At 50.2% G+C, this 16687-nt stretch overlaps 1 protein-coding gene across 1 annotated transcript in view; it reads left to right on the top strand.

The window, feature by feature from the left end:
* Nucleotides 1–16687, top strand: part of itga8 (integrin, alpha 8) — a 169115-nt gene that overhangs the window by 36976 nt on the left and 115452 nt on the right. Inside the window, exons 7-8 of the mRNA XM_034174930.1 lie at nucleotides 8703–8828; nucleotides 8927–8971. Coding sequence (XP_034030821.1) covers nucleotides 8703–8828; nucleotides 8927–8971 — 171 coding nt within the window. The remainder of the gene's footprint in view (nucleotides 1–8702; nucleotides 8829–8926; nucleotides 8972–16687) is intronic.

Here is a 16687-nt window from a genome sequence, read left to right on the forward strand (position 1 = left end):
TCTTGCATTTTGGTGATGAGGCCCATTTCTCTGGCCATATTTCAAGCACCCACCTCTTTCAGTGTTGAGGACCCTGGCAACTGGAAAAGACAAAAGGGTTCCCAAGTGTGGGTTGGCTGCTGAGGCATCCAGGACCCAGTGCAATTTTGTAGTGTGGAGGACCTAAATCTGACCTGAACTTCAGCTTGTGAGGTGATTTCAATCATAGTTCGAAGTTGGTCAAACCTAAAATATTAGTTAACGTACTGTAACAACGTGCCCTAACTAACGTCCTTAGTGCTGAATGAATTGAAAAAGGTTGTGCAGCTGCAGGTTGCAAGCTAATTTTTTACTTTTCTCATCTTTTATTTTTTACAGTGTAGACCCTGTCTCATTTTCACAAAGAAAAAAGTAAACTGGAATAAAATAGGAAAATCTGCACGTCAAAACTGCAACTCAGATTATTGGTTTTACCTGTATTCATGTATTCGCACACAGAATTATACATGTATAGCTCTGTGTGTAGTTAATAGATGCTCCGGCATAGAAAAGACACACCAGACTAATGCATGGCTCCCTTTTTCTGTTTAACTATGCCCTCTGTCTGGTGAGGCTGGCTGCCTCCAGTTAAAACACTTCCTCCAAATGTTTATAAAAGCACTCAGGCTGGATTTTATGGTCTCTAATATACAACGATTATCTTCAGCCTTTTCGAAAGAGTCATTATAAGAAAGTTCCTCTATATACAACCCTGTTATCTCTGGGTGTAAAGGACACTTGAAATTAGTGGCAGTGGCATAAGAGATAAACAGTACAGTCTCATTAGTCAAATGGAGGCTTAATAACGAGTTGATATATTTCCTTCAGACAGATAAACTCACAGCACAGAGTCAGGGGGATGGATAGGGGGTGAGAGAGAGGAGTGGTAATTGTCCTCCTCACACATTAAATAAGGATTTATGGGAGGCTTAGAGCAGGCACAGATAAAATCATTTGTTTGTTTGACCTCTTGTTCGCCAGCAGAGGAAGGGTGCTGTTTCTGTGTGCCACCTATCATTTAGAAACCTCACTGTCGAGCGAATGCACGTTTGCTGATGACTTTTTGTATGACACGTTTTGGCTGGTCCTCACTGCTTCAAAGTGCTCCAGAGGGCTGTTTGGGGGTTTTAGTACTTGTTTGTAAGGTTAATTTTAGGGTATGGGTTGCGATTAGGCATTTTAAGGTTAGGCTCGAGAATAATGTTCTCTGTTTCCAGAGCTACTGTCTGTTTCAGGGCGGAGGTGCAGAGGTTCCACATTGTGCTCAGAAAATGTGTAAAAGTTCCTTTTTTCCACCGTCGATCTGTTTTTTGAATCAGAGGGGGGAGTACAAAGATTTAGAATCAGCATGTTTCAGCCTCTTTCGTGTCTTTTGTCAGCGGTTACAGTTGTGTGTAAAATTGTGTAACCCTGCGCAAATTACATGTTTTATTTTTATGATATCAAATCAAATTTCTAAAAGCTGGACTTCTATATACAAGCCCAAATCAGAAAAAAGTTGAGGCATTATGGAAAAAGCAGATAAAAAAAAATCTGCAGTGATTCTTACAATAAATTTGACTTCTGTTACATTGCAGATAGTATGAACCCAAGATATTTGTGTTTTGTGTCATCGAATTCATTCCATTTGTTAATATGCATCCATTCCCATATTTCAGGCCTGCAACACATTAAAAAACTGGCATGGAAGTAATTTAGAGCTAGTAATGAGGTAATAAATATTTTATAATGATATTACTACAAACAGGTGACTCAACAAGTGATTTTAATCATGATTTGGTACAAGAACAACATCAATGAAAGTGTTGGGGAGGTGTCGTAACACGGACCCGCAACAGGGGGCGCAAATGAACGGACAATGGATAAGACAAAGAGTAACAATTTAATGTTGTGAAACGCACAACTGAATACAGACAAAGATAATACCAATTGAACACAAGGTGACGTGCGGGCAGGCTCGAAGATAGGAGACCTCTGGCGATCGGAGAGCCGGGACCCACACAGCTTCCACCACCAACGGCCTGAAGAACACCGGAGCCGCCAAGTCCTGAGTCCCCAGGTGGTCACCGTCTTCTGTTGCAGACCCTGGTACTGCTGGCAGAAGATGAAAAAACAGTTAATGGTGAGTGTGTATCCACACACCCAGTAATCCTTTTTCTACAGATCTTCAAGGAGGGAAAACCTCCACCTCCAGACACAATTTCACCCGTGCAGCTCCTGTTAGTCTCTTTCCTGGATGGAGTAAGAGGCGAAGAACGTCGCACTCCCACTATCCGCCAATCCAGCTTCAGACTCAATCCACAGGAATACGGCTGCACACAGAACAATGTTAGATACAACAATAATTCAGCAGAGAAGGTTACCTTCACGGTAGTTGATTTCTCGGCGAGGAGGTGGAGTAATGATCCGGCTTTTGTAGAGATGCAGGTGATTGGTGACAGCTGGTGTAAATGAGTGACAGCTGTCACTCTCTGTCTCGGTGCCCTCTCATGCTTGAAGCCCGCACTCCAAGCAGGGCGCCGACTGGTGGTGGTGGGCCAGCAGTACCTCCTCTTCAGCGGCCCACACAACAGGACCCCCCCCTCAGGCCCGACCAGGCTTGTCCGGGTGTCAGCGGTAGAAATCGGCCAGGAGGGCCGGGTCCAGGATGAAGCTCCTCTTCACCCAGGAGCGTTCTTCGGGTCCGTACCCCTCCCAGTCCACCAGATATTGAAAACCCCGGCCCTTCCGACGGACGTCCAGGAGCCGACGAACAGTCCATGCCGGCTCCCCGTCGATGATACGGGCAGGAGGTGGTACAGGTCCAGGAGTGCAGAGTGGTGAGGCGTGGTATGGTTTTAGCCTGGAGACATGAAACACTGGGTGAATCCGCAGTGAAGCTGGGAGTTTCAGCTTCACTGCGGCCAGGCTGAGGATCTTGATTATTGGGAAAGGTCCGATGAACCGGTCTTTGAGTTTTTGTGATTCAACCTGCAGTGGGATGTCCTTAGTTGATAACCACACCTCCTGCCCAGGCTGGTAAGTAGGGGCCGGGGAATGCCGGCGATCTGCATGGGCCTTAGCCCTCGTCCGGGCCTGCAACAGGGCAGAACGGGCGGTCCGCCACACCCGGCGGCACCTCCGCAGGTGGGCCTGGACCAAGGGGACCCCAACCTCTCCCTCCACAAGTGGAAACAATGGGGGCTGATACCCCAAACACGCCTCGAAAGGGGAGAGGCCGGTAGCAGATGAGACTTGGCTATTGTGGGCGTACTCGATCCAGGCCAGATGGTCACTCCAAGCCGCCGGATGCGCGGAGGTTACGCAGCGGAGGGCCTGTTCCAACTCCTGGTTCGCCCGCTCTGCCTGGCCGTTCGTCTGTGGGTGATACCTGGACGAGAGACTCACGGTGGCCCCCAGTTCCTTACAAAAACTCCTCCAGACCTGCGAGGAGAACTGGGGACCACGATCCGAAACGATGTCCGATGGTATCCCATGCAGACGCACGACGTGATGGACCAGGAGGTCTGCTGTCTCCTGGGCCGTCGGGAGCTTCGGGAGGGCCACGAAGTGGGCCGCCTTGGAGAACCGGTCCACTATCGTGAGGATGACTGTGTTGCCCTGGGATGGCGGGAGGCCTGTGACGAAGTCCAGGCCGATGTGAGACCAGGGGCGATGAGGCACAGGCAGGGGCTGGAGGAGGCCCCTGATCTTGTGGTGATCCGCCTTGCCCCTAGCACAGGTGGTGCAGGCCTGGACATAGTCCCGGACGTCGGCTTCCAGTGATGCCCACCAGAAGCGCTGCTGGACTACTGCCACGGTCCTACGCACTCCGGGATGACAGGAGAGCTTGGATCCGTGGCAGAAGTCCAAGATGGCAGCCCTGGCTTCTGGTGGGACGTAAAGTCTGTTCTTAGGACTGTTCCCCGGGTCTGGGTTCCTTGCCAGGGCCTCCCGGACGGTCTTCTCCACGTCCCATGTGAGGGTGGCCACGACAGTGGACTCGGGAACGATGGTCTCGATGGGGTCTGACAACTCAGCCTTGGCTTCCTCTTCGTGCACCCGGGACAGTGCGTCGGATCATTGGTTCCTAGTCCCGGGACGGTAGGTGATCCGGAAGTCAAAGCGTCCGAAGAACAGGGACCAGCGGGCTTGCCTGGGGTTCAGCCGCTTGGCGGTCCGGATGTACTCCAGGTTCCGATGGTCCGTGAAAACTGTGAAAGGCACCATAGCTCCCTCCAACAGGTGTCTCCACTCTTCAAGAGCCTCCTTCACCGCGAGGAGTTCCCGATTGCCCACGTCATAGTTACGTTCAGCGGGGGTCACCCTGCGGGAAAAGTAGGCACATGGATGGAGAACCTTGTTGGACTCCCCGCTCTGGGACAGAACGGCTCCTATCCCTGAGTCAGAGGCGTCCACCTCCACTATGAACTGGCGAGTAGGATCAGGCTGCACCAGAACTGGTGCAGACGAAAACTGGCGTTTCAACTCCCTAAACGCGGCTTCGCACCGATCCGTCCAGGTGAAGGGGACTTTAGTGGAGGTCAGGGCAGTCAGGGGGCTAACAACCTGACTGTAACCTTTAATGAACCTCTGGTAGAAATTTGCAAAGCCGAGGAACTGATGCAGCTTCCTACGGCTTGTTGGTTGGGGCCAATCTCTCACCGCCGCAACCTTGGCCGGATCCGGGGCGACAGAGTTGGAGGAGATGATGAACCCCAGGAAGGACAAAGAAGTGCGATGGAACTCACACTTCTCGCCCTTCACAAACAACCGGTTTTCTAGTAACCGCTGCAGGACCTGACGTACATGCTGGACATGAGTCTCAGGGTCCGGAGAAAAGATGAGTATATCATCCAGATATACGAAGACAAACCGGTGCAGGAAGTCCCGAAAGACGTCATTAACCAATGCTTGGAACGTCGCGGGGGCATTAGTGAGGCCGAACGGCATGACCAGGTACTCAAAATGACCTAACGGGGTGTTAAATGCCGTCTTCCATTCGTCTCCCTTCCGGATCCGAACCAGGTGGTACACATTCCTAAGATCTAGTTTGGTGAACATTTTGGCTCCATGCAGGGGCGTGAACACCGAATCTAACAGGGGCAACGGGTATCGATTGCGAACCGTATTCTCGTTCAGCCCTCTGTAGTCAATGCATGGACGGAGTCCACCGTCTTTTTTACCCACAAAAAAGAAACCCGCACCCATCGGGGAGGTGGAGTTCCGAATCAACCCGGCGGCTAAGGAGTCCCGGATGTAGGTCTCCATCGATTCGCGTTCCGGACGTGAGAGGTTGTACAATCTACTGGACGGGTACTCAGTGCCCGGAATCAAATCGATGGCAAATCGTACGGTCGGTGCGGGGGAAGAGTGAGTGCCAGATCTTTGCTGAAGACGTCAGCAAGATCGTGGTACACCTCGGGCACCGCCGTCAGATTGGGGGGGACTTTGACCTACTCTTTAGCTGTGATTCCGGGTGGAACCGAGGATCCAAGACACTCCCGGTGGCAGGTTTCGCTCCACTGCGTCACCACCCCAGATGGCCAATCAATCCGGGGATTGTGCTTCACCATCCATGGAAATCCCAGAATCACTCGGGAGGTAGAAGGTGTCACAAAAAACACGATCTCCTCCCTGTGATTCCCAGACACAACCAAGGTCACTGGCTGTGTCTGATGTGTAATTAACGGGAGTAGAGTGCCATCTAGTGCTCGCACCTTCAATGGTGAAGGCAGAGCCACCAGAGGAAGCCCTACTTCCTTGGCCCATGTGCTATCCAGCAGATTCCCTTCTGACCCCGTGTCTACCAGTGCTGGGGCGTGAAGGGTTAAATCCCCACTCAGGATTGTTACTGGGATTCGTGCAGATTTATGGGTTTTCCCCGTATACATATTATGACCCACCCTTAACCCAGTTCCTAAGGATGGGCGTTGGAGTTTGATCGTTTGGGGCAGTCTTTTAACCTGTGCTCACAAGAGCCACAGAAAAAACACTCCCCGCGGGCCAGCCTCCTTTGTCTGATATTTGATTTTAATTTGGCCCTGCTCATGTCCATAGCTTCGTCAGCAGGGGGAGCTGTTGCCACACGGAGCCCTCTGGCAGTGGATCGTGGGGAAGACGACACCCTTTCGGACCCGGAGGAGAGAGGGACGGCTTGAGCCCAACCACGCCCCCCGGCCTGCTCCCGACGGTGTTCATTCAACCGGTTGTCTAAGCGTATAACCAAATTGATAAGCCCGTCGAAGTCTTGCGGTTCCTCCTTAGCCAGTAAATGCTCCTTCAGAACTGGAGACAGTCCGTTTATGAAGGCGGCGCGGAGCGCAACATTATTCCAGCCGGACCTTGCAGCCGCGATGTGGAAGTCGACTGCATAATCAGCTGCGCTTCGGCGCCCCTGTCTCATTGACAGCAGCACGCTCGAGGCGGTCTCGCCTCTGTTGGGATGATCAAACACCTGTTTGAATTCCCATACAAACCCAGCGTATGACGTCAGGAGCCACGAATTCTGTTCCCAAAGCGCCGTAGCCCAGGCGCGTGCCTCACCTCGAAGCAAATTAATCACATAAGCCACCCGGCTGGCATCTGATGCGTACATAACTGGACGCTGTGCAAAAACGAGCGAACACTGCATTAAGAAGTCTGCGCACGTTTCGACACAGCCTCCGTACGGTTCTGGAGGGCTTATGTAAGCTTCAGGGGACAGTGGGGGGGTTTGTTGAACGGCCAGTGGAACGTCTATCTGTGGCCCAGAGCCAGCAGGAGGAGTCACTGCAGCAGCACTCGAGTCGCGCGCTTCCACTCTGGCGGTGAGAGCCTCCACCCTCCAATTGAGGACTGCATTCTGCTCGGTTACCAGATTTAACTGAGCAGTGAAAGCGGTAAGGATTTGCTGCAGATCACTTACCACGCCTCCTGCTGACGCCTGCGCTCCTTGTTCTCCCATTGGCTGTTCAAGCTGTGGTTGACGCCCCTCGGGATCCATGACGAATGGCCGAGAAATCCTGTTGGGGAGGTGTCGTAACACGGACCCGCAACAGGGGGCGCAAATGAACGGACAATGGATAAGACAAAGAGTAACAATTTAATGTTGTGAAACGCACAACTGAATACAGACAAAGATAATGCCAACTGAACACAAGGTGACGTGCGGGCAGGCTCGAAGATAGGAGACCTCTGGGGATCGGAGAGCCGGGACCCACACAGCTTCCACCACCAACGGCCTGAAGAACACCGGAGCCGCCAAGTCCTGAGTCCCCAGGTGGTCACCGTCTTCTGTTGCAGACCCTGGTACTGCTGGCAGAAGATGAAAAAACAGTTAATGGTGAGTGTGTATCCACACACCCAGTAATCCTTTTTCTACAGATCTTCAAGGAGGGAAAACCTCCACCTCCAGACACAATTTCACCCGTGCAGCTCCTGTTAGTCTTTTTCCTGGATGGAGTAAGAGGCGAAGAACGTCGCACTCCCACTATCCACCAATCCAGCTTCAGACTCAATCCACAGGAATACGGCTGCACACAGAACAATGTTAGATACAACGATAATTCAGCAGAGAAGGTTACCTTCACAGTAGTTGATTTCTCGGCGAGGAGGTGGAGTAATGATCCGGCTTTTGTAGAGATGCAGGTGATTGGTGACAGCTGGTGTAAATGAGTGACAGCTGTCACTCTCTGTCTCGGCGCCCTCTCATGCTTGAAGCCCGCACTCCAAGCAGGGCGCCGACTGGTGGTGGTGGGCCAGCAGTACCTCCTCTTCAGCGGCCCACACAACAGAAAGGCTAAGTGTTTCTATGAGGAGCAAAGCTGGACAGAGGATCTCCAGTTTACCAACAAATACTTGAGACAGTTATTGAAATATTTAAAAAACAATGTTCGTCAAAGAAAGCCCAGAAGGGATTTGAATATTTCTCTCTTTGCAGTGCATAATATCAATAAATGATTCAAGGAATCTGGAGGGATTTCGGTGTGTAACAGGCAAGGTCACAAGCCTAAGCTGAACACCCATGATCTCCAATCCCTCAGAGAGTACTGCATCAAGAGCTGTCATTCATGAATAGGTGATATAACCACAGGGACAAGGGATTCCTTTGGGAAACTTTTGCTAAGTGCTACAATATGGAATTACATTCATAAATGGCACTTAAGACTTTGGTGTACTAAAAAGAAGCCTCATGGTAACTTTGTCCGGAAGTGGTATTGACGTATCTAGGCTCAGAGGCATCTGGGTTGGACGATCACACAATGAAAACATGCACTACAGTCAGACAAATCAATATTCCAGATCTTTCTTGAAAGAAACTGGTGCCATGGGCTCCAGACCAAAGAGGGCAAAAACAGACATCCAGACTTTCATCAGCAATAAGTCCAAAAGCCAGGATCTGTCATGGCATGGGGTTGTGTCAATGCATTGGCAAAGCTAACTGACACTTCTGCGATGACATCATTCATGCAGAAGTGTCAGGTCTGCAGTCAGTTCAGTTTGATTTCTAAGAAATCAAAATCTAACTGATTTTGCATTTGATCAAATTCATTAGGACACCTTCACTGCATTTTTTTTTTCCAATTTTTCCTTGCACACCTGGTTAGATGCTCCTGACTGGCTAAATCAGGAGGGTATATAGCAGGGGAAAATGCAGAAAAGGGGCTCCACCAAGATCATGATTAGGAACCACTGCATTATGTCAATTCTGGTTGTCCACACAGGTCAGGTGATGACAACAGGCATTGCAGAGATACTGAATGGCTACTCTTTGAAGGCAGTGCTGAGACGGATTCCAGGAGAGAAACACACCAGTGCTGCTGAAGACACACACGATGACAGCTACCTTGGTACTGGACACACACAGGCGTGCATGCTCTAGAGAACATAACATTTTACACAAGAATTACGTACTTTATGTGATCGTGTGAAACTGGCTTTCCACCAGGTTACTCTGTGACAGTGGGAGAGTTTACAGGCGACTCAGAACAAGGTGAGAAATGCAAAGATTCATTCCACATCTCGATACCTGGTGCCCACAGAAAGTCCCTCACCAACATTAGGGTCCTTACCTTCATGGTGTGGTGTAAATGTGTGGAACAAATTTGTTTTGGGTGTTTGCAAGTTCTTTTTGCTATCTAGATTGCTCATTGTCACAGGCACGTACTTGCTGGTGCACGGCAGGGTTTTTTCTGGTGGTGATGGTGGTGGTGGGGTTATTCTCAGTTTTATCCCACTCCACCTCCATGTTTTCCTCCTTTGTGGAGAACTGTTGTTTTCTGGTTGTGTCCATTTCCTTGGAGCAACCTTGTGGTTTCTCTGTGTGGTTTTAGTGTCCCCTCGTCACTCCTGTGTCCTTTCCTGTGTGAGAGTTGTGACAGAGTGAAAGATTTAGAGTGACAGTATCTGGATCTGACCTCTGAAGCAATAATGAGAACTGTCTGTGTATGTCTGGGTCATGACCTCGAGGGGACAGGTCTTCATTAAGCACTGATAAAAGGGATTTCCTCTTCTCTTTTGTATCTGAAAAGAGACAGACTCTATAGATTCTTTAAGTTTCCACAAATCTGGAATTCCTTATAGCTTTTAAATATTAGGTGGAGTGAGTGACAGGAATGTCTCACTGCATCACTGTGGTAAAGATACGCAACTGGAAAGTTTCCAGTGAGTACTCCAAGGAGATATCACTGTCCAAAATACATCATGCAAGTTACAACTAACCTTATTTCATATTTGCTAGTCTTTATTTATGTTGGCCTTTTCTTCATCTTTATAAACACTACAAGTTTCACTATCATTTTGATTAACAACTTTAATGAACCTAATTTTTCACTTTCTAATTATGCAAAAGAAAGTAAATTACCAGCAAGACATGTGTCAACATGCTACAAGTTTGTTCATAATGCAAAATGTTATAAAAGCAATTTCTTTAAGATTTAATACCAATAAAAATGAAACTAGATAGCTATAGTTGAAGGTATAAGTTTGCATTCACCTTGCCTAAAAAGTTTAAAAGACAGTTTTCTCCAACTTGACAAATTTTATGTCACCAAACACTTTGTGTGTTAAGTCATTTAGAATGCCTACTTCAGTTCCATATAAAGGTATTTAAAAATAATTGTTTCAAGACTAATATCTTTAAAATTATATTCAGTATGTTACATTTACACTGGGCTACCAGTTTACACATACTAAGTTGACTGGCTTTCCAAAGAGTTTGGAAGATTGCAGAAGATTGGAGAAATGTATTTAATTAATTTGACAAACTTTTAATTTACTAATTGGCATAAATTCATGGGTTAAATTAGCCAAGGATTCTGAAGCAAAATTTTGGCTTTTCACATGTGTTTCCACTTAAGGAGTCATCTCAAAAAGCTTCTTGATATCACATGCAACCATTACAGAGCTGCCAACCATCCGCATTTGGCGGTATTTACCCCCATGTCCTGTGTCCTGCATGAGTGTGTGTGGGACGCCCATTAGTCCCGCAGTTATGTTGTCTGGGCCCCTAGTTACACTTCGCACCGTTGGCGCCCGTGGCCATGCATGGGTGTCCCGCATTGGTACAGTCAAATGTTGGCAGGTAGGCTATTATACAAAACTAATAAAAGCCATACAGACTTTACATGATAGGAGAAACAGGTTCAAATTAACAAGGAATTTAATGAACCTTTCTTCCAAAGTGCCTCACTGTCATCCTGCAGCTCTGTTCACTATTGAGTCATTACAAGTCAACTGATGAGAGGCTTGGACCTAAAGAAAAAAGGTTCAAAATAGGTATTTCTGTTATCCGTAATTGGTTCTATCTGGTAACTCAGTGGTTCTAACTGGTTTGAATGCCGAGCAGTTGGTATAGGAGTTGGACTATATGTAGACTTGGGTTTGAGTTATAAATGAGTACGAGCACTGGCTGAAAAAGTAACCTATGATGGACTCACCTCCCTTACAGGGGAAGTCGGAGACTGTCATTTCCTTGTGACTACATTATGTGGGGATCATCACCCATACCAATGGGCCTCAGAGACTGTATAGAACTTACTTCTCTTTTTCTCTTGCCAAAGAAACCAGCATGACCTGCCATGGCAGAGACAAAGTGTAAATAAATTAAAACTCAGTGTTTTGCTCAAACTAAGGCAAAGCTCCTTTCTCATTTTATATCTTTTTTCTTCAAATACAGCCACTGCACATGCACTGTGCACCACGTGCACCACATCCAGCTTGTCCTTCATTGAAGAACTTCATAATTTCCTGACTGTCAGAGTCTCCTTGTTAATTCCCTTTTAGTGGTATTTTTATGGGACAACATTGGGTTTACATGCCCCCGCCTCCATCCCCACAAAGACCCTGAACCCCTTCAGGCACAACACGTCGCGGAGTCCTAAGGTTTTAAGAGGTTACACATGCTTGTTGATGGGTTTTGGTGTTACACATGCCTGTTGATGTAGTGGTGTGAAGCTTGTTTATTCCATCTTGGGTTGGGATTTAGACCTAAAACCCAACCCGGGTCTAAAATCTGGTTTTGCCAGGATGCCAGCCAAAACCGGTCTAAAACCTGTCTTAGCCAGTTTAATGCATCTAAAACAGGCAAAAACCTACAAAGCCCTTGGTGAAAACCACTGAAATCCTGGTATGAACTTGCATTTAAATGTCATATATTGACTCCGTACCCCTTATTCAGTGTATTACTATCTGGACCTGTTGTTTGATAACTGTAGATTGATTTACAGGCTTGTCATAATGAGGCCAGAACTTAGATAATAGGGCAGTAACATTTGTTTGGTTGCAAAGTATGGAGAATTTGGGTTATGGGGAGGGAGAAAAAAAATTTGCAATATAAATAACATGCAAATTGATTGATAACACTTGTTTGAGAATGTTTTGTTAAACCCTTTTTATACAAGTAATGCAATCACATCATAATCACCAACATTCCAATTTGATTTATTACCAGTGCGATTTGTAAGAAATCACCAATTGAAAATTGTAATGCTAAATGATAATAGCAATATATACAGTGGGGGAAATAAGTATTTGATCCACTGTCAATTTTGCAGGTTTTTCCACCTACAAAGAATATAGGGGTCTGTAATTTTTATTGTAGGTACACTTCAACTGTGAGAGACAGAATCACATTGTATGATTTTTAAATAATTAATTAGCATTTTATTGCATGAAATAAGTATTTGATCGCCTACCAACCAGCAAGAATTCTGGCTCTCACAGACCTGTTAATTTTTCTTTAAGAAGCCCTCTAATTCTGCACTCTTTACCTGTATTAATTGCACCTGTTTGAGCTCGTTACTGTTGTGAAAGTGTAGGAACACGGACCCACAACAGGGGGCGCAAATGAACGGACAATGGAGGAAGTCAAATAACAAAGCTTTACTGTTGTGAAACTCGCACAACAAACACAACAGATTACAATTTCGGGAACAAGCCGAATTCCAATGGTGTCGTGTGGGCAGGCTCGAAGGTAGGAGACGTCTGTCCAAGTCGAACCGGAACCACTCGATTTCCACCGCCACCGAACCCCGGGAATACTGGAGCCGCCAAGTCCCGAACTCCCAGGTGACCACTGCCTCCGCTTGTCGGATCTGGTACTGCTGGCGAGGAACAAAAACAGTCAGAGGTGGGTGCGTTGCACCCAGCAACACGGACGGTGGTAACACCACCTCCCCCTCTCGTCAAGTAAACACTGAAGTGCAGGAGTGTGAGTACTTATCCAACACTGTCTCCTGCTGCTCTTCTCTCTCTCTGTATAAAGGCAAAAAGTATTCAAGGTTGATATAGTCGGCTGGATACGTTACCTCCTCGGTAGAGACAATATCTCGGCAATGAGGTGGAGATGCCGTACTGCTGATATACCCCTCTGATGATTGCTGTCAGCTGTCTCAGGTGATGGGTGACAGCTGTCACCCTGGCTGCTCCTGTGAGGCGGCAGCACCCTCTGGTGCCTGGAGCCCGCACTCCAGGCAGGGCGCCCTCTGGTGGTAGTGGGCCAGCAGTACCTCCTCTTCAGCGGCCCACACAACAGGACCCCCCCCTCAACGGGCGCCTCCTGGCGCTCGACCGGGCTTGTCCGGGTGGCGGCGGTAGAAGTCGGCCAGGAGGGCCGGGTCCAGGATGAAGCTCCTCTTCACCCAGGAGCGTTCTTCGGGACCGTACCCCTCCCAGTCCACCAGATATTGAAAGCCCCGGCCCATCCGTCGGACATCCAAAAGCCGGAGCACAGTCCAAGCCGGCTCGCCATCGATGATCCGGGCAGGAGGTGGTGCCGGACCGGGTGTACATAGGGGCGAGGTGTGATGGGGCTTGATCTTCGACACGTGGAACACTGGATGGATCCGCAGTGAGGCCGGAAGCTGAAGCCTCACTGCGGCGGGATTGATGACCTTGAGGATCTTGAAAGGACCTATGTATCTATCTTGCAATTTTGGGGAGGCCACTTGTAGTGGGATGTCCTTGGTGGACAACCACACTTCCTGCCCGGGACGATACGTAGGGGCCGGGGTTCGCCGACGGTCTGCATGGGCCTTTGTCCTCATCCGGGCCTTCAGCAAAGCAGAGCGGGCGGCACGCCACACCCGACGGCACTTCCGTAGGTGGGCCTGGACCAAGGGCACACCGACCTCTCCCTCAACCACCGGAAACAACGGGGGCTGATACCCCAAACACACCTCAAAGGGGGAGAGGCCGGTGGCTGACGACACTTGGCTGTTGTGGGCGTACTCGATCCAGGCCAGATGGGTACTCCAGGCCGCCGGGTGCGCGGCTGTCACGCAGCGCAGGGTCTGCTCCATCTCTTGATTGGCCCGCTCTGCTTGCCCGTTGGTTTGGGGGTGGTATCCGGACGAGAGACTGACCATGGCCCCCAGAAGCTCCTCCAGACATGCGAGGAGAACTGGGGACCGCGATCGGAGACGATGTCTGATGGAATCCCATGCAGCCGGACGACGTGGTGGACCAGGAGGTCTGCCGTCTCCTGGGCTGTTGGGAGCTTCAGGAGGGCCACGAAGTGGGCCGCCTTAGAGAATCGGTCCACTGTCGTGAGGATGACGGTGTTTCCCTGGGACGGCGGGAGGCCCGTGACAAAATCCAGGCCGATGTGGGACCAGGGGCGATGAGGCACGGGCAGCGGCTGTAGCAGTCCCGGAGCCTTGCGATGGTCGGCCTTGCCCCTGGCGCAGGTGGTACAGGCCTGGATATAATCCCGGACGTCGGCCTCCAGGGACGCCCACCAGAAGCGCTGCCGGACAACTACCACGGTTCTTCGCACCCCTGGATGACAGGAGAGCTTAGAGCCGTGACAGAAGTCCAGGACTGCAGCCCTAGCTTCTGGTGGGAGGTAAAGTCTGTTCTTCGGTCCAGTCCCGGGGTCCGGGCTTCGTGCCAGGGCCTCCTGGACGGTTCTCTCTACGTCCCAGGTGAGGGTGGCCACGATAGTGGACTCCGGGATGATGGGTTCCGGTGGATCCGACAACTCCGTTTTGACTTCGTCTTCGTGTACCCGGGACAAGGCATCCGATCTCTGGTTGTTGGTCCCTGGCCGGTAGGTGATGCGGAAGTCAAAACGGCCGAAGAACAGTGACCAGCGGGCTTGCCTGGGATTCAGCCGCTTGGCGGTCCTGATATACTCCAGGTTCCGGTGGTCAGTGAAAACCATGAATGGCACAGACGTTCCCTCCAACAGATGTCTCCACTCTTCAAGAGCCTCTTTCACCGCAAGGAGCTCTCGATTGCCGACGTCATAGTTCCGTTCGGCCGGGGTCAACCTGCGGGAAAAATAGGCACACGGATGAAGGACCTTATCGGTCTTCCCGCTCTGGGACAGCACAGCTCCTATCCCTGAGTCCGAGGCGTCCACTTCAACCACTAACTGGTGACTAGGATCGGGCTGCACCAGAACGGGTGCAGACGAGAAGCGCCGTTTCAACTCCTTGAACGCGGCATTCCAACGATCCGACCAGGTGAAGGGGACTTTTGGTGAGGTCAGGGCTGTCAGGGGGCTAACTACCTGACTGTAGCCCTTAATGAACCTCCTGTAGAAATTAGCAAAGCCGAGGAACTGTTGCAGCTTCCTACGGCTTGTGGGTTGGGGCCAGTCTCTCACCGCCGCAACCTTGGCCGGATCAGGAGCGATGGAGTTGGGGGAGATGATGAACCCCAGGAAGGACAAAGAGATGCGGTGAAACTCACACTTCTCGCCCTTAACAAACAGCCGGTTCTCCAATAACCGCTGCAGGACCTGACGTACATGTCGAACATGGGTCTCAGGATCCGGAGAAAAGATGAGTATGTCGTCAAGATATACGAAGACGAATCGGTGCAGGAAGTCCCGCAAGACATCATTAACCAATGCTTGGAACGTCGCGGGAGCGTTTGTAAGACCGAACGGCATGACCAGGTACTCAAAATGACCTAACGGGGTGTTAAATGCCGTCTTCCACTCGTCTCCCTTCCGGATCCGAACCAGGTGATACGCATTCCTAAGATCAAGCTTGGTGAATATCTTAGCTCCATGCAGGGGCGTGAACACCGAATCCAACAAGGGTAAGGGGTATCGGTTACGAACCGTGATTTCGTTCAGCCCCCTGTAATCGATGCATGGACGTAATCCGCCATCCTTTTTCCCCACAAAAAAGAAACCCGCACCCATCGGGGAGGTGGAATTCCGGATCAACCCTGCAGCCAAAGAGTCCCGGATGTAGGTCTCCATTGATTCGCGTTCAGGTCGTGAGAGGTTGTACAGCCTACTGGACGGGAACTCAACACCTGGAACCAAATCAATGGCACAATCATATGGGCGGTGCGGGGGAAGGGTGAGCGCCAGATCCTTGCTAAACACCTCCGCAAGGTCATGGTACTGCACCGGAACCATCCCTAGATTGGGCGGGGCTCTGACCTCCTCCTTGGCCTGGGAACCGGGAGGAACCGAGGAACCTAAACATACCCGATGGCAGGTCTCGCTCCACTGAACCACTACCCCGGATGGCCAATCGATCCGGGGATTGTGTTTCAACATCCAAGGGAACCCTAAAATCACACAGGAGGTGGCCGGAGTCACAAAAAACTCGATCTCCTCCCGGTGATTCCCCGACACCACCAGAGTTACTGGTGGTGTCTTGTGAGTGATTGGAGGGAGTAGGGAGCCATCTAGCGCCCGTACCTGCACAGGCGAGGTAAGCGCCACCAGAGGGAACCCTATCTCCCTGGCCCATTTGCTGTCTAGCAAATTCCCTTCTGAGCCCGTGTCCACCAGTGCTGGGGCCTTCAGGGTTAAATCCTCATACAGGATGGTAACTGGGAGTCGTGTGGCAATGTGGGTGTGTCCCACGTGAATGTCTCAGCCCACCCCTAGCCCAGTTTCTAGGGGCGGGCGTTGGTGTTTAACCGCTCGGGGCAGTCTCTTAATTGATGCTCAATCGAGCCACAAACAAAACACGCCCCGTGGGCCAGCCTCCTTTGTGTAACCAGTGCCCTAAATGTTGCCCTACTCGTGTCCATAGCTTCGTCAGCAGGGGGGGCTGTAACCGCACGGAGCGCAGGGGCCGTGGAGCGTGGGGAGGGTGGAACGCGGTCGGAACCGGAAGGGAGAGGGACGACGCGTGCCCGGCCACGCCCTTCGTCTCGTTCCCGACGGCGCTCTTCTAACCGATTGTCTAATCGTATGACAAGATCGATGAGCCCATCTAAATCCCGCGGTTCGTCC

This window comes from Thalassophryne amazonica, chromosome 7, assembly GCF_902500255.1.
Source record: "Thalassophryne amazonica chromosome 7, fThaAma1.1, whole genome shotgun sequence".
Classification (NCBI taxonomy): domain Eukaryota; kingdom Metazoa; phylum Chordata; class Actinopteri; order Batrachoidiformes; family Batrachoididae; genus Thalassophryne; species Thalassophryne amazonica.